The following is a 17,188-nucleotide window of genomic DNA, read 5'->3' as shown; positions in this document are numbered from 1 at the left end:
AATTACTTTATTTCAAATAGTGTGAGACATCCACGTCATCATGCCATGTGTAATTATATCTATTTTTTTAAAATAAGAAAAGAATAAAAAGTTCTAAACCTATGTAATTAATTTTTTAATTTTAATTTTGTTTTTTAAAATTTGTTTATTGTGCAACCTAGAGTGAGGTAAAAAAAAAAAAAAAGAAAAAAAAAAGAAAAAAGAAAGAAGAAGAAGCCCATTCCTTTCTAGAGTTCATTTTATGTATAATTTTTATTTTGAAAAGCAATCACCGTCACCTTTTTCCCTCCTTTCTCTCTCTCTCTCTCTCACCGTGTCTCCCATCTCCCGTTAGACTCGTTTCCTCACTCTTGCCCACATACTGAAACCCCAGTAGCCCCAATACTCTTTCTCTCTCTCTCTCTCTCTCGCTCGCTCGCTCGCTCACAAATGCAAGACATATTTGGATCAGTCCGCCGATCACTGGTATTTCGTACAGCCTCACCAGACAATGAAGAATCACCTTCATCATCACCATCCCCTTTGGCTCCAACCACTCTGGTCGACAAGATCAATTCTTGCATTCGCAAATCCAGAGTCTTCGCCAGACCGTCTCCGCCACCGCCACCGATCCGATGGCGGAAGGGCGAGTTGATTGGCTGCGGCGCGTTCGGGCACGTCTACATGGGCATGAATCTTGATTCCGGAGAGCTCCTAGCGGTGAAACAGGTCTTCTTTCTTGTTTATTTTTGTGTTTTGGGGTCTTCATTTTGGTTTGGCAGTGTAGTTTTGCTGTTGGTTTCTGGTGGGTTTTGGCTGATTTTGGTTTTGGTCCTTGGAGGGTAGTTCTGGGGTTTTCTCTTGTTCAGTTTCATCCGGGTTTTGGTTAATTTTGGATTTACGAGTTTGATTCTGAGTTCTTCCTTGTTGGCACTGTAATAAGTTTATATTAATTTTTAGTTTTTGAGTTCGGTTTTGGGTTTTCTTCTAGTTGGTTGAAATGGGTTTTGTTAATTTTAGATTTGGAGTTTGATTTGAATCTTTTTCTTGTTGAATTTATGATGGATATTTTGTTAGTTTCAGTTTTGGAGTTTGCTTTAGTTTTGTTCTTTTTGCCTCTGGTTAATTGTTATGGTTTTCGTTGATTTTGGGCTTCAACTTATGGTATGAAATGGTTTGTTGGTGATTGTTTCTGGGTTTTGACTAATTTTGGGTTTAGAATCTGATTTTAGCTGTTTAATGCTTGTTCTTTTCCAGGTTCTGATTGCAGCAAATACTGCTTCAAAGGAGAAAGCTCAGGTCTGATTTTTAAATTCCTGTGTTTAGTTTGATATTAATTTTGTGGTGTTTGTCACTTATTTCTTTTTGTTTGGTTTTGTGAAAATAAATCAAAATTTGAAACTTTCAGATTTCATTGTGTTCTGACTGCTACTGCTGAACAATCTTAATTCATCAGGCTAAGGCATTTGGATTTAGCTGTATTAGGTTCACTACGTTAGTAGCCTTAGTCTTTTAGTGTAACGCCATCTTCCCAATTTGGAACAGAGGTGAGCTATTCATTTTCGCAATGTGGGACTGGGGTGTTGCATTTAGGTCACTAGATATTCTGTACATAACAACCATATATGTTAGTTTGTTTCTACTCCCTGCATTTGATCAGCTTCCTCCTGACCTATCCACTGCATTTTGTTTTGGTTCATTTTCTGTCGTGTTGCTGAAAATTGTTTCAAAGATGACGTTTATATTTGAAAATTTATGCTGTTTTCTTCAAAGAATGGCAAACTTCTCTCAACTATCGCAATTTGTTGTGTGAAGCTCACTGAGTGGAGGTTGTTGATTTTATTTGCATGACACTTCTTTTTTTCAACTTTTGAAGCTTAAGCAACAATTAAGAAATAGAGGATTAATTACTTCCGTCCTAATAAATGGAAGTGTTGCTAATTACTTAACTATTAATTGCCAAGAGAAGTAGAAAATATAAAAATAAAAATAAAAGATATACAATTATGCATTCTGAAGACCAAAATTTGACATCAACTAACACAACAAGTTTCTAATATCGTCTTTTCAATAAATTTTCTGAGCAGCGAAATGTAGTTTATAGTATTTTTTTTTTTTGATAAATTTATAGTAATTTTGATGTTTGAAATTTCAGATTTTTGTGTTTGGTGAAGATATTGGAAATTGTGATGATTGATCTCCTTATTTGGCTATTCAATATTGATTCACTGAGTACTCGTTTTAATGCTATAAGTAGGCTCACATCAGGGAGCTCGAGGAGGAAGTGAAGCTACTTAAAAATCTCTCTCATCCAAACATTGTTGTAAGTATGACCTTCTATTATTCATGAAACAGACTAAGCCTATCACTCTTCTGACAGTACACTTTTTTTTTTGTTCATTAGAGATATTTGGGTACAGTGAGGGAGGAGGAAACCTTGAATATTCTGTTGGAATTTGTGCCGGGTGGATCAATATCTTCACTTCTAGGGAAATTCGGATCTTTCCCTGAGGCTGTGAGTTCTTGCTTAGTCAACTTTTATAATTAGGTGTTTAATGTGAACCTTATGGTATAATTTGATAAGCAGGTTATGAGAACATACACCAAGCAGTTGTTATTAGGACTGGAGTATTTACACAAAAATGGAATCATGCACAGGGACATCAAGGTGCTTTGCCTTACCCTGCTATTGATATACGTGCAAAAAAGGATCCTTTTTTCTTAACCCATTATTTTCTTTATTTCAGGGGGCAAATATTCTTGTAGATAATAAAGGATGCATTAAACTTGCAGATTTTGGTGCATCGAAGCAGGTTGTTGAGCTGGTACTGACTTTGTCTCTCCCTTCACTTTCCATTTAGATATACAGTTTTTAGTTTGTGGAAACACTTATACTTTGTGTATACCATCTAATTGAGAGATGTACACTAGTGTAGGCTACTATTTCAGGCGCCAAGTCTATGAAGGGTACTCCATATTGGATGGCTCCTGAAGTCATTCTCCAGACTGGGCATAGCTTGTAAGGGCAATCAGAACCTCCTTAAATCTTTAAATTGTCACCAGCATGCTGCTATATTTTCAATATGCTTAGAAGAGATAGTATCTCCTGAAGTTGGCAATGGGAAATTTTATTTTATTGCTAAATTACACATGCACTAGGTCAGTCTTGAACCTACGATTACACCCTTCATCCCATTCTTATGAGCTGAGGAGGTACTATTTGGGCTATAGCTCACTGGCGATCATGAGAATTTAATAATGGCAATCTTCTCTGCCTTTTTTTTTTTTTTTAAAAAAAAAAAAAAGAAAATTCTATTATTTGTTTGGTATGAGGGTTTATTGATAGATAAAAGAATGAAGGTAAAGAGGAAGAGGTTCCCTAGAAGATAAGCAAAAGAAGTTAAGAAGTACTGTTATGAAACTTATCCCTTGCTGAAGAACTCTCAAGTTTAAGGGCATCAGTTTACCTGAATACTCCAAAGTTACTGCTGCTTTTGCTAAAGCATCTGCATCTGGATTGGAGATCTAGGTGCAGACATTAAAGAGCACCCTAATAGCTACATCGAGAAGATTTGATTAGCATCAAGTTTACCCCATTCACCTTGTATTAAACCACTTATTGAAATTAGAGCTATATTCTTCCACAAGAACCCCTTATCTCATTTCTCTTTTTACACTAGAGATGTCGGAAAAAATTTACATGATTTATGAAGAGAGGTATAGCAAGGTTAGCCAAGTGTTCTCTATAGATGCTTCCATAGATTTGAGAAACCAAATGCTTGAGAAAACCAGTATATTGGGTTAACATCAAGCAGACCTGGAAGTTTTTTTGTATCATGCTGTGCTAAGCATGAGAGTTGAGATTGTTGAGGTATCCTCTATATCAGTTCTAAAATGTTATTTTCTTTGAATGATATCCTGTTGTGACATTTATTATAAAGAGCTGCTTAGAAGAGTTTTGTATCTGATCCTCAGAGTAATCTTTAGTGAAGAGTTGCATTCTAACAATGCACAGTATTAGCTTATGCATTTACCCTTTTCTGGTCATTGGTCACACTTTCTGTATCTGTAATTCTGTGGTGGTCCTAGATACATGGTGCAGTTCACTGGTATTATATTCTCTATAATGGGTCTTTTGGTAACTGAAAATTACTGATATTCTATGGGAACATTCTCTAGCTCTGCTGATATATGGAGTGTTGGATGTACTGTAATTGAGATGGCTACTGGGAAGCCTCCTTGGAGCCAACAGTACCAAGAGGTATCTGCTAACACTTAATAATTTGTTAAAGGCGTTCTCCCATACACTGTACTAACAACAGGTTCGTTCAGGTTGCTGCTCTCTTCTACATAGGGACAACCAAGTCTCATCCGCCAATCCCTGAACATCTCTCCGTTGAAGCAAAAGATTTTCTGCTGAAATGCTTGCAAAAGTATGTAATCTTGATTCTCTTTTAACTCCTCTCTCACTTAAATAGTTTTGCTCTGAATTTAGTATGTCCTAATTTATGTTGTACTGGAAAACTATATTTTTCTTAGTCAAAATCATCTCGAGTAACTTTGATGTGCAATCTTTATATTGAGCGAGGGAGAGAATCCAAACTATAGATTTTAATTTATTTTTCTTAAATTAAATAAATAAATAATTCGTGATGTGTCATCCAATGGCAGGGAACCAAATTCGAGGCCTACTGCATCTGAGTTGCTCCAGGTGGTTTTAATTTTATTAGCACTTCTCTATATTGAATTGGCATATAGAAGGGTGCAGTAGTTGTATAACTTTTCCAGTTTACCATAAACTGTGCTTCTGGTGATTGCCAAAAAGTTGACCACTCAGAGCACCTAGGAATGTTCTTACTTTGCTAATTATATGCAGCATCCCTTTGTTACTGGCGAACAAGTGGAATCTCATCCACTTTTTTGTACTTCTGTCACGGTTAGTCCTGTCGAAATGGATCCTATAACATGTTATTCCTATGTTTCTTTGAATTCTTTATAATAGTGTCTTTTCTACTATCAGGAAAATTCTAAAACCCCTTCCCCGTCAAGTGCCACAGGCCTGGAAGCGTCGTAAGTTTTGCAATATAGTTTCTTCTAAATTTGAAAGTTCGGATAGTGCCTTTTATGATACTTGTATTGTCTTTGACATGATAGCATTAACTTTGTCGCCAGTAAACTGTCAACCTGCCCTGGCTCAACAGATCTTTGTAATTTGGATAGTCTGGAATGCTCAGCTGAATACCCTGAGAAGTCCCCAGAAAATAAACGTATTTGGGGAATGAACAACAGTGATGATGAGATGTGTCAGATTGACAAAGATGATTTTACGGTGGGGGAAATAAATCCTTGTTCTTCTCTAATTCCTGGGAACTTTAAGGTAACTGCGTTTATGTCCTCATGGTTGGACTTTGTATGAGCACTAACGGAATTCAGAAACTAATCATTTTACAATTTATTTTGCTATAATTAGAGTTTTAACCCCATGTGTGAGCCCTCTGATGACTGGCACAAATTGGATGAAAGTCTGGCACCGGAACACAGAGGTACAAGTTCAGACGCTGATGAACAAATTTCTGAGCCTGCTGCCCACTCTGGAGCTTTCGGTGCAGGGGAGAAAGATTTTTCGTTTCCTTGCAGACCGTCACTTTCAGAGGATGATGATGAACTTACTGAGTCAAAAATTACAGCCTTTTTGGATGAGAAGGTACTGTTTTCAGTTTTGAGTCAAAATTAGCTGTTCATGTTTATATATTTTGTTTTGCTCTGAATTATGTGTGCTGAACTGGAAATCAATATGTCAGGCTCTTGAACTGACGAAACTGCAAACGCCTTTGTATGAAGAGTTTCTCAACAGTTTTCCAGCTTGCTCACAGAGTTTCGTGGAGAGCACACGTGATGAAACTACCCCAAAGTACTTGAAATTACCCCCAAAAAGCAGGTCACCAAGTCGAGGTCCAACTGGTGGTCCATCTCCAGCATTTGATGCTCTTAATACTGGAAGCCCAGGAAGTAATAGCAAGTGTGTGTCAAATATTGGCAGTGCAAGTGATCAAAGTTCACAGGACGTCCATTCACCTCCGCTTAAAAATCGTCTAGTTGATGCTCAGCAGGAGCCAAGTAGCCCAAGGTTAGTTCATCAGTTAATTGTTTCTTTAGCTTGCCTCAATATGATATTCTGGTAGTTGATTAATCTGAAATTGTATACTGTGCCACTCCCAGTATGAGCTTTTCGGAGAGACAGAGGAAGTGGAAAGAAGAACTTGACCAAGAACTTGAGAGAAAGCGAGGTAACTAATTCCTGCCTTGCCTCGTATAATTTTGAATGCCAGCTAAATACTAGTACTTTTGGGGCTACCATCTTCACTTTCAGAGAAACCATTGCCAAGTTTAATTTACTGTAGTTTGTGAGGAACCTCATAGTAGTTTTGACATACCATCTTCATTTCAAAGATGCCACTGTTAAGTTTTGTTTTAGCCAAAATCCTCCAAAAGTTTTCAGATATTTGTGTTCAAATCGATGCACCTTAGTATGTCTGAAGTTAAAGTTGTAAAATCAATTTATGCGCATAATGCATAAAAACACATGATTATTACATATCTTATTGCAGAGATGATGCGCCAAGCAGGTGTGGGAGGGAAAACATCGTCTCCAAAGGATCGAGCTTTGAATCGGCAGCGTACAAGGTTTGCATCCCCAGACAAATAAGTTTGTTTCAGAGTGTTCATGCTGGCTCTTGAGAATTGAGTTTTCCCATCAGGAGTTGTGAACACAAGAGCTTTAGTTTTGGCTCTGTGGTAAGTAATACTTGGCATGGCCAATTTGCAAGCTCCGAAGGAATACAGCAATGACGCATCTCACATACTATCCAATTTCCCATTGTTCATACTGTGAATGTGTCCATGTATGAGAGGCCTGGCTTGTGAATGTTATTGTGCTATATAAAGCATTGTTGATGTTTGGCGATAATTTTTCCCTTTGTATTCTTGGGTGGTTCTTGTGGGTGGGATGAGGGAGTGGAATACTTTTTTCTCTAGTTTGTGTCAAATACATACAAATTGTATTATTAATGTAGAATAACCCGGATGATATAAACACAATAGCCTATGAAAAAAATTTCATGTCACTTTCTTTTGTTATACTTGGGAACATCCTGTTGAATCTTGTGACAATGGAATGGTTCTCCCTCTTGAAACCTAATTTTATTGGAATCCGTTAGTCTTTTAGTCTCTTAATTTTAGGAAAAATTTCACTTATCTTCATGAACTACTAAGGTATTTTCATTGCCCCCATAAATAAAATATTGACAATGTAGGGTTTTGATCTTTCAATCCCTTTCAATCTCACTCCATTCGTTTTTAAAAAAATAATAATCAAAATACCGCTTTATAAAATAAAAGATGAATAAGAAAAGCAAAAAAAAAAAAAAAAAGATTCTGTGGCGTCAGGGACATGGTCCAGGTCTTTAGATGTATTTTTTTTTTTTTTTTTGATTTTACTTTTTTGAGGTAGAATTTTTAAAATTTTTAAAATTTAAAAATTTAATGAGGCAGAATAGACTTTTACATTCTAGCTGTTTATTAAGTTAACGATAAAATTAAATGGTAAGGGTAATTGAAAGAAACTGAAAAATTAAGATCCTACATTGCAATTTTGGAAGTCTAAAAAGGACATCGAAAGTTCTTTGGTAATTTAAGGTAAGTGAGTTCCCTCTAATTTTTATTATCAATAATGAGGTAGGAAAAAGATAAGTATTGAAAGACATTAATAATATCTCTTTTAACAACTTACATGATTTCTCTATAGCGTTCCATCAATGATCTAAATTATTTTACTTTTTCCATGCCTCTTTCAATTATCTAGCTGAATTTTTTCTCAAAAATCTTGTGAACTGAAAAAGTATTATGAAGAATTAAACATACAAAATTATAATATGTAATTGCAAGTTGTCTCAGATTTTGAAGACAATGCAAGTTCTGGCGTAGGCATATTCTTTAGAGTAATGCTATACATTGCACTTTTATTTCAATCATTGAATTTTTTTATTTTTTATTTTTTAAATAAGGGCCGATCTAATGGCTGATTAACGGTGCCACATCACCATAGTGAAATAAAAGTGTATTATATTAGTTTCTTTACGTTATGAACCAAAAGTACTTTCAAGTTAAAAGAGAATCCATGAGTTATTGATACCTTGGAATGAATAAAGTGGCAAACTTGTACATCAAGAAATGCTATGGAATGAGCAAACACAAGCAAAAGAATCAACTATGAACATCAAGAAAGTATCATAAACAAGACGCCTGAGTTTTCAAGCAACAAGCATATCACTAGGCTCAAACATATGCCAGAGTTCAGAATCGTATTGGTGTTGAAAGCTGGCGCTGTTTTAATCCACTCATCATCCCATCACTCTTCTGTACACCTTTTCTGCTCTTCAATGGAGACACCAATCTGGTTGCCAGTCTTGAAGGAGAGAAAGACCGGCGCAATTTTGATGCAGTTGACATCTTTGGAGACTTCTTGTTCAATCCTGTAGGCCTTGTGGGGGAAAGAGAAACCACCGGTGGGCTCTTGATCTTCACTTGAAACTTCGAAGAAGCCGACGGGGGCGACTTGATTAAGAACTTATGTGGTGTCTGCAACTGTTTGTTTCTTCCTATGATTGGAGACCTTGTCTTGCAAAACTTCTGCTGCTGTGTAGAAGAAGCTGTAGACAGGAACAAAGGGTTGGGGAAAAGAACAGTCTTCTTAGCCCATGGCCTGTGTTTGGGGGACACCCTATTTGCTATGAGTAGGTTGTTTTCTTTTTCCACTTCTCTAAATTTTGGAGGTGAAACCTTGAAGTTGATTCGGGATCGAGCCCTTTGAAGCGAGGGCGAATCGGACTCGGACCGAATCGATTGCAGTTTGGTTTGCTTCTCCCTCTTCCTTCTAGCTTTTAATTCTGTGTTTTCGGGTCGTGGCTTCTGGTTTCTCCGTTGAGATACCGGAGTTTTTGGATCGTCAAGGGGTGTTTTCTTGGTTTTGTTAACAACTGCTGCCGCTATTTCTTTTGCAAATTGGCTTGCGTGTAGAATTTCTCCCATTGTTTCACCTACAAGCATTGCTGGTAGTGACATTCTACGCCACTCCCCTGTTTGGAAACATTAAAGTTGTCGGTAAATCCAATCAATTAATGATGCTCATTTTGGTTTACAAAAGAAAGCAATTTTGAATTGCAGATTCATTGTTTGAGATCAAGAAAATGAGATCTCAATGCAATGGGCGGCTTATATCAACCTATTCAGCTTGAGATTAGTTAAACATAAAAAGTTAAAATGTTAAAATCTTGTATTTTCTGAGTTTTTTCTAAACAAACAAATGGAGTGCAAGTCAAAATGTTGGGAAAATATCTGAAAAATGAGAACCCATTTGTCCCATTGGTTCAAAATGTGTGTGAGAGAGAGAGAGAGTGACCGACCTGCTGAATGAGCTGGAAACTTCCCCACTGGAGATTTCTTAGCAGCAACATTCTTGATCCTTCAAATCAACAAGAAAAACACAGAAAAACCATCAAAATATTGCTTGAAAAAATGGTGTATAAAGAACAAAGGAAGCTCAGATTTTTCACATAATCAAGCAAAACCGAAGCAGATCCGAGTGTACCTTGCTGACTCTTGCTTGCATCTAAGGCTAGTCCTCAGATAACCTCGGGTACTTCGAGGGCTGAGACTCACCCCTGAGATCACTTTTGTTCCTCCTGCCACCGTATACTGTAGCTCCTGCAGCCTAGCCATACACCTATCCACCTTCACAAACCCATCAAAACACACAAACCCATCAGTTTGAAAAATTATTGGCTGCTTAGGAAATGAAAAGAAATTTGAACTTTGAGTCTTGTATTCATTCAATGGAGCTGAATTTTCCATCAATCCGAATCCTCTAGCTAGCAGTAAATTAGACAACCAAGATTGGAGTTTTTGGTCTTCCACTTAGGCAAACCGAAAGGATTTCATTTCCTCTTTTCTTTTAGGAGAGAATAGTATACTCTACCTTCTTTACGGTTTCTCTGAGTAGGGCCGGATTGAGAGGGGCTACCATTTTCCTCTGCTTTGGTGGGGTTCTCGCAACCATTTTTGCAGTACAAGAAGAAAACCCAAGTGGGTCTCAAAGATCTCTCTCCCACTGTCTCTCTCTAAATACCCATGAGCCAATTGGAACTCAATTACTTTCAGTTACAATCAGGCTCTCTCTCTCTCTCTCTCTATCGCTCTCGCTCAATCTCTTTTCCCTTTTCTCTCAGTTCGTTTCCGAAGTGACAAGGTCAAACGGGGGGGCTTGAACAAGAACTTTTGTTAACGGATCTTTTTGCTCCAACGGTCGACCTCACCCTACGAAAACGCATGCCCAACGGCTACTTTTATTTTAAACTTAAATATTACCTTTTTTGGCTTTTTTTGTTTGTTTTTTGTTTTTGTTTGTAATTTTAAATTCTGAGTGGTAACCGGTGATATATAAAGGTGGGAACTCCAGATTAATCACATCCCCATGTGAACTTTACGTGCCACGCGTATGGTCCATGATTGATGTTTTTTATAATTGCAAGAACTTTAATAGACAGGAGATCTCCTCTAGATCTCTCTTCAAATTTAATTTCAAATTTTTATGAGGAAAAAAAAATATATATTGTAATTTAATCTAGACGGTTGAAAAATCTTGGACTACCAGTCTACCATAGCAATTTTATTAAGAAAAATGATATATGTATCTTTAAGTGTTTTCTTCATACGTTATAATAAAAATTATAATTGTCACTGTCACATCAGAAAAATGATACAACAATGTTTATTTTCAATTTTAAGCCACACAAATATGGTTGCTTTGTGCAACAATATATTTTTTGTTCCGCGTTAAAAAAAAAAAAAAAAATCCAATTTGTATATCATAGATAGTTGCAAACCGATATAGTTTTTGATTCAAACTGAGCAGCCTTTGAACATTAAAAAGCAAACTCCAAAATGGGGTTGTTTTGGTGGAGGTGGGTGGGAGGAAGCAACTATCATCGTTGAGATTTTCTTTAATGGCTGAAGAGCTTTGATAATGACCATGCAATAAAAAGAACATCTTCAAACAGGAGTAATTTCCTACATAACACTTGCCGGTATATATTAAGACATTTAAGAGTACTGAATTTTCCATCCAACTAGGAAAATGCTGCAAGGTTTGGATCAGATACAGGTTAAGAAATGCTTGGATACAGAAAATGTAGCCCAATCTCTAAGAAACATGAATGAGTACGCAAGGAGAATATATTTGCAAAAATATCCCAAAAGAAAGAAAAAAAATTATAGAAAAAATGGGGCAAAAGGAAAAGGCTTATGGTGGTTTCAGGGTGTATTGAGTATATTGACTGAGAAGACATGGTTTCATTGCATCTCAGTTGGAGGTCGTGAAGGCAACATTGATGGCTTCCTGTTATAGCCTCTCAACTTCAGAGGACTCCACACCAATGACTTTCGTTGTAGTGCAACAACTGTTGTATGTTTCGATTTCCACGAAGGAGGACTTCCCATGAACTTACTGCTGCTCCTCATGGCAGTTGGTGTTGTCTCTGGTGCTCTCCTTGACTCTGGCAATGGCGAGAATAACCTTGAATACCGCGCCTTCCGTGGGTCCTTCACAAACGACTGCCGGCCCATTGCACTGCCATTTTTAAATCGAGAGGAAGAGGTGTGGAGTGGTGTTGTCATGTAAGAGTTGGATTCTGGGCGGAGGGTAGCAATGGAGACCCGTCTCCTAGGCTGAAAAACCTGCGTTGTTGTTGTTGATGGAGGAGGAGGTGGTCTGACAGCAACAGAAAACCGTCTCGGCTTCATAAGGCTTTTTGTGTTTATTGGCACCATTGTTGTTTTGGGAATGTTTTCTTTGCCAGCTGCTGAAATAATAGAAGTGGTTGTGCCATTTTTTTGGGGTGGTTTGGGAGATGGTGGGGGCAGGAAACTATTAATTCTTCGCAGTGGCAACCTCATCTTTGTAGGAACCAATGGTGGCTTCCTCTCTGTTGTAGGTTTCTGTGCTGCCTGTTTAAAAGATGACATTACTGAGGGCTGAGCCGAAGTTCTGGCTTCCTGTTTCAGTCTGGTTTTCCTTTCCTCTGCCAATTGGTTCTCAAGGTCTCGAACCTGTAGAAAACCCAGTTTTTTAACCAGTCAAGATTCAACAAGAAAGAAGCCAGATATTGTTGGGTGTTTTATGTCAAATCAGGAAGTTAGAGAAGTGACAATTATAGCAAAATAGTTACCTTCTCTTGAAGATTTCTGCAGATATGTTCTCTGGCAGAAAGCCTTAACTGCAAGGACTGCAAGTTATCCTGTAATTTCTTTGTTTCCTTCTCCTCATGCTTGAGCTTTTCTGCCTGTTATTTCAAATATCTTAGTTGCAGCAATTTGAAACTATAAAGAAATTTAACTTTTTCAAAACTTGACTTATTAAAACATACCATTTGCTTGTACTTGAAAAGCTCGTTAACGTCCACCTGTTTCCGAGCAGGGCCACTCTCAACTCCACGGACTCGACTGGCAAAATTCAGTGAACAAAGAGTTTCTCCTAGATCAGCTGCACTTGGGCCGATCTGGACAAACATCAGGGTTTTGCAATCTCCTCCTACAATTCAAGACATAGTTGGTATGGATGTTGAGCAAGAGAGAAAATAGAAACCCATTACAATTCTTAATAAGACTATTAATATTTTATTGGAGATTCTGCAGCTAATCCTGGCGATTCCAGGACCACAGGATTAGCAGCAAAGCCAACCACAGAGGATCAACTTCCAATTAACTAAAATACTATGACAGTTGGAAAATTCCTAACCTAGAGAGCTCTGCAGCATATGAGTGAGCTTGGAGTTCCTGAGTTTGAACAAAAGAATGAGACATCATAAGTAAAACAAAAGATTGATAAATGTGTGAGAGAGAGAGAGAGAGAGATGCCTGTAAGGAATGTGAGCTGTTTTCGATGCAAGGGCAGAAATAACGTCACCAAGTGCTGAGAGAGATTTATTAATGAACTGAGATTCCTTCAATCTTTCGCCTTCCACTTCAATCCTCCCCACACGCTCACTACCAGCCAAGTCTACCAGCCAAAGGTGACTTTTTGCGCAGTGTCCATTTATTAGATTTTCCCCCTTAACTGTTACTCGTAACAAGCTATAGAAAAAGAATTTTTTTATCATTACTACAATACAAGGAATATATTGGAAATCTCATAATATCTCACACACTGATTGCATTGTCATAGCATCTGAATTACATTTAAATATTCATCTGGTTCGACAATTCAAAGAAGTGCACTAGCTTTGTAGATAATTAGCTTTTATTAAAAATTTTCATTTTTTAAAAATTGTTTAACAGATAGAAAAGAAGAAACAGGAAATGAAGATAACAGTACAAAAGCTATACCAGTGAGAACGACTGCTGAGCTCATTAGCATTGGTGGATCCAACAGATCTGGCTCGGCCTCCAGACTTCATCAGTTCCCAAACATCCTCAGTACCATAAACACGAGCTTCAACAAGTCCTGGGACTTCCTGTGTTCCCTCTGCTGCTTGCTTTATCTCTAACCTTCATCCACATAATGTAAACATTTATAACCTGTTCAGGGCTGCAGAGTCTAGTCAGTAAAGAATTATAAAGCTGAGAAGAACTCACTTCTTTGCAGGTTGGTTGGAGTTTTCAACCAATAGGTCCCGTATCTTTTCATTGTAAACCTCCAACATGCTAACAAACAATTCATATCTCATAACGCCAACTCTCTCTTGAGAAATTCGAAACAACTCCCCTAGAGTCCTGTAGTTAACTCCCCTATTTTCAGGTGTTCCCTCCATTGTAAACGTCTTCCCTGTTCCAGTTTGTCCATAGGCAAATATGCAGACGTTATACCCATCCAACACCGAAGTTACAATAGGCTTAGTTTGAGCGAAAACAGCTTCTGCATATTATCAAAACCCAGAATTAAAGACTTAAACAATTAAAATCGATCAATTGATCTGTCGAGTAACAAGATCAGCAATTGTAAATTCTTTGCAGGGACAGAAACAGTCATGATTTCCAAGGTACCTTGGTTGTCCTCCGGCCTAAAGACATGGTCAAACTTAAATTGCTTTTTTGAAGAATCAGAGCAAACGACCTGCAGCTCATTATCTTGAGATGAGTCAAATTCGACTACAGAAGTAGACCCATTTGTAATTTCAATTTGGTTTAAAGGTCTACATCTGCAGAAGACCCTGATATTGCCTTTAAGCTCAATTACTTCGTTGTAAAGGCTCTTACGTTCAGATGACTCATAAAGATACTTCTTCTTTAAAAGTTCATATTCAGTACCTGATATACCACAAAAAGCAGCAACATAACCAATTACAATTGGATGAAGAAAAAGGGAGGAGCAAAGATTTCAACAATCATATTGGAGGCTCACTGAGAAGCTGAAGAGTGTTCAAAACTGCAGAGCCCGGGAAGGAATTTGTTGTGAGCTTCACTTGATCAGACAAGATGGTGTGCTCTTTTTTGAGATTCTGAAACATGAAGAGAACAGAAGCCAGTGATAAACCAACCAAAAAAATGTCTTCTTCTCAAGTAAAGGCCTACGTTTGGTAGCCAAGAAACTATGGGAAAAATATCAACTTTTAACTAAGAAATAATACATATGGCCAGGTGTTGGTAACTAGTACAAAATAATAATAATAATAATAATAAAATGTTTTCTAATAGATCTTCAAATTTTTTCATCAACCAAAACTGTTACATAATTCACCAAAGTTACCTGCACTTTGGTGCTCAAATCAATGATTTTCTGCAATATAGGAAGGGTCTGCCCCTGGTCTGGAGAAATTTCTTGGATTCCATTTGACAAGCTATTTTCATCTGTGAAACTGGAATTCCCCTCAATTTGTTCTGAAGCAAAAATTCAAAGCCCTCAGTATCATATGATACATACATTATATTATGCAAGTAAACTGACTGCTACATCTATAGTTGGTGAAAAAATATTGAAAAAGATTAGAAAATATCGAATGTTAACAAGTGATCGTCCCTCAACTTTTATTTAGCACAACAAATTGGCGAAATTTTCATTTCCATATTGCCAGCAACCAAACAGAGGGTTTAAACAAAAACATTGAGTAAATGACCTTTTTTGCTTAACATAAAAAGAAGACTGGAAATCTGAAACGCCAATTTTGATGCATTGTTAATCAGAAAAATAATAATAATAAAAAAAATAAAAAATAAAAAATAAAAAAAGAAGAGGAAAAGAAACATCAAAAGAAAAAGAGTAATGCTATTTACCACATTTTTATCCCATAAATATCTCACAATGAGAGCAAAATGAAAGAAAAGACAAACCTTTGTCAATGCCTGATTCGCTGGTTTCAGTCTCTACAGTTTGCACTGAAAAAAAAAAATCCAAAACACCTCAAATCTACATTTTCTTGAATTTTCTCTTTCTCTAAGTCATTTTCTTGAATAGAAAAAAGGGCAAAATGAAATCAGAAATAGATGAATAAAAAAACCCTAACCTTTCTCACAACTGGGAGTTTCAAGGGTTTGATCTGAAATGTAACCGGAACTCAAAGTTAACATTTTATTGGGTTCTGGAAGAAAAATAAAAAAGAAATAAAGAACTAAAAATTGACTAGGAGAAAAAGAACCTGAGTGAGAAGTTGAATCCTCTAGGGTTTGAACTGAAACAAAAAGAGATAAACCTCAAATCAGCATTTCCTTGAATTCAGAAAACAAAAACTCAAACAAAATGCAAATAGAATCAAAGGAAGCCAAATAATTTCCTGAACAGAATGCATCTGCTAGGGCTTGAATTGAAACGAAACACACAAATCCCAAAATCAACGATATTTTCAAAGAATTCTTTTCTTTTTCGGACTCTGAAAAATAAAAAAGAAAATGAAAGGAAAAAATCAGCGGAAACGTGAACCTGAAGGAGAGTGCGACGAGGGCTTCAAATCGCAATTAGGAGAGAAGCAATCAATTTTTTCTGAGAACATTTCCACCGTTCGATCTGAACGCAGCACATTGAATTTCCATAAATCAAACGGTGCGAACAAGAAAAAAGAATTAATTAAATGTACAAGAAAGAGAGAGAGAGAGAGAGAGCACCATCCATGGCTTTCAAATCAGAGCAAAACCATAAGTTCGAAAGAGATAGAGAGAGTACCTTCCATGGCTTTAAAATCAGAGGGAAAGCGTAAAATTTGAGAGAGAGATTGAAGAAGAACGCAAAGATCTATGTGAGAGAGAGAGAGAGAGAGAGAGAGAGAGTTGTGGAGTTTGAAGCGTTTAACGGGCACGGAGGGTTTTGATTGGATTCAAGTTTGAATTGCCACTATTATGGGCCGTCAGATCAATATCAGGAGGAGCTGTTTCCAACGGCTACAATTTTTTTTGGAGCGTTACCATATTTGAATCTTTTTGGTGAGAGAGGCCAACCCGAGCAGTCACCGGAGCCCCGACCCAATTAAATGTTACATCCCGCTTTTATGTTTAATTGTTTATGATCCCCACCTTTTTTTTAAAAAAAACAACTGTTTATGACTTTTTTTTTCTTTTTTTTTTTTGAGTTAAGAGTATATTTGATTCTCCTTCAGTTAGAGAGTAAACAATTTTAACTATGAACAAAATATCTAACATGATATGAATAATATCTCTTTAATTACATGATATGAATAATATCTCTTTAATTACAATATATATATATATATATCTTTTGTCTGTAAATGACAATGAAGATAAGAGAGTAAAATTCCTCTATCATCAGGACATGCTTCTTATCTTTTATGAGAAAGGGGTTCTTCATCATTTTGTAGCCAATAATACAATTACCAATTTTTTAGTGGAATACAATTACCATTTGAGTGTTAATAAAGAAGCTTAGATTATTAAATCACATATTGTCACTCCTCATCATTAAGATAAGAAAATGAGGGTCGATCGGTAGTCAAATATATCTAATATAACATCTCAATTTTATATAGAGAAGATGAGTTACCAACATAAAGTGAATAATTTATAGAAAGATAATTACGGATACTAAATTTTATGTTGCTTATTTACTATGTGAAATTAGGATTTGTAGGTAATTATAAAAAAATTCTAAATTAACTAGTCATTTTAAGGTAATAGCATAGATGTAACTAGTGCTTTTATCTAACATGTAATCATA

At 36.6% G+C, this 17,188-nt stretch overlaps 3 protein-coding genes across 4 annotated transcripts; 1 reads left to right on the top strand and 2 right to left on the bottom strand.

Moving 5' to 3' along the window:
* Positions 1–295: 295 nt before the first annotated feature.
* LOC132170687 (mitogen-activated protein kinase kinase kinase 2-like) lies at positions 296–6,947 on the top strand. Of its 2 annotated transcripts, none has more exons than XM_059581764.1 (17): positions 296–708; positions 1,237–1,278; positions 2,237–2,302; positions 2,384–2,494; positions 2,567–2,647; positions 2,727–2,792; positions 2,916–2,998; positions 4,159–4,240; positions 4,312–4,412; positions 4,651–4,690; positions 4,856–4,915; positions 5,000–5,049; positions 5,152–5,356; positions 5,450–5,683; positions 5,781–6,106; positions 6,199–6,266; positions 6,588–6,947. In XM_059581764.1, exons 1-17 carry the CDS (start codon positions 430–432, stop codon positions 6,683–6,685), a joined length of 1,992 nt encoding a protein of 663 aa, XP_059437747.1. In that variant the 5' UTR covers positions 296–429; the 3' UTR covers positions 6,686–6,947. The 2 variants fall into 2 exon arrangements, with proteins under 2 accessions (XP_059437747.1, XP_059437746.1); XM_059581763.1 differs by having other exon boundaries at positions 2,727–2,804.
* A 1,212-nt stretch (positions 6,948–8,159) lies between these two features.
* Positions 8,160–10,304, bottom strand: LOC132171445 (probable microtubule-binding protein TANGLED). Its single transcript, XM_059582755.1, has 4 exons — positions 10,013–10,304; positions 9,626–9,768; positions 9,441–9,499; positions 8,160–9,113 (listed from the first exon to the last, which is right to left on the bottom strand). The coding sequence occupies exons 1-4, from the start codon at positions 10,091–10,093 to the stop codon at positions 8,332–8,334; spliced, it is 1,065 nt and encodes a 354-aa protein (XP_059438738.1). The 5' UTR covers positions 10,094–10,304; the 3' UTR covers positions 8,160–8,331.
* Positions 10,305–11,109: 805 nt separating this feature from the next.
* LOC132172495 (kinesin-like protein KIN-14S) lies at positions 11,110–16,277 on the bottom strand. The gene is made up of 15 exons (XM_059584006.1): positions 16,184–16,277; positions 15,944–16,027; positions 15,663–15,695; positions 15,531–15,563; positions 15,358–15,402; positions 14,777–14,907; positions 14,432–14,528; positions 14,074–14,337; positions 13,666–13,945; positions 13,417–13,578; positions 12,949–13,164; positions 12,830–12,867; positions 12,459–12,622; positions 12,261–12,374; positions 11,110–12,141 (listed from the first exon to the last, which is right to left on the bottom strand). The coding sequence occupies exons 1-15, from the start codon at positions 16,188–16,190 to the stop codon at positions 11,386–11,388; spliced, it is 2,424 nt and encodes an 807-aa protein (XP_059439989.1). The 5' UTR covers positions 16,191–16,277; the 3' UTR covers positions 11,110–11,385.
* Positions 16,278–17,188: the final 911 nt, after the last annotated feature.

Source organism: Corylus avellana, chromosome ca2 (assembly GCF_901000735.1).
Source record: "Corylus avellana chromosome ca2, CavTom2PMs-1.0".
NCBI lineage: Eukaryota > Viridiplantae > Streptophyta > Magnoliopsida > Fagales > Betulaceae > Corylus > Corylus avellana.
The sequence above is the reverse complement of the archived record's forward strand: the minus strand, read 5'-3'. Positions and strand labels throughout refer to the sequence as shown.

What these genes read in the sequence shown, in the direction of transcription:
- LOC132170687 (XM_059581763.1), top strand. Translation starts at nt 430, where the DNA reads ATGCAAGACATATTTGGATCAGTCCGCCGATCACTGGTATTTCGTACA. An exon ending in GGAGCCAACAGTACCAAGAG is followed by an intron (nt 4,241 to 4,311) that starts GTATCTGCTAAC and finishes AGGTTCGTTCAG; the next exon opens with GTTGCTGCTCTCTTCTACAT. An exon ending in GCCACAGGCCTGGAAGCGTC is followed by an intron (nt 5,050 to 5,151) that starts GTAAGTTTTGCA and finishes CTTTGTCGCCAG; the next exon opens with TAAACTGTCAACCTGCCCTG.
- LOC132171445 (XM_059582755.1), bottom strand. Translation starts at nt 10,093, where the DNA reads ATGGTTGCGAGAACCCCACCAAAGCAGAGGAAAATGGTAGCCCCTCTC. An exon ending in TGCAAGCAAGAGTCAGCAAG is followed by an intron (nt 9,500 to 9,625) that starts GTACACTCGGAT and finishes GTTGATTTGAAG; the next exon opens with GATCAAGAATGTTGCTGCTA. An exon ending in GTTTCCAGCTCATTCAGCAG is followed by an intron (nt 9,114 to 9,440) that starts GTCGGTCACTCT and finishes GTTTCCAAACAG; the next exon opens with GGGAGTGGCGTAGAATGTCA.
- LOC132172495 (XM_059584006.1), bottom strand. An exon ending in CTCAGCAGTCGTTCTCACTG is followed by an intron (nt 13,165 to 13,416) that starts GTATAGCTTTTG and finishes CTTTTTCTATAG; the next exon opens with CTTGTTACGAGTAACAGTTA. An exon ending in ACAGCTCACATTCCTTACAG is followed by an intron (nt 12,868 to 12,948) that starts GCATCTCTCTCT and finishes GTTCAAACTCAG; the next exon opens with GAACTCCAAGCTCACTCATA.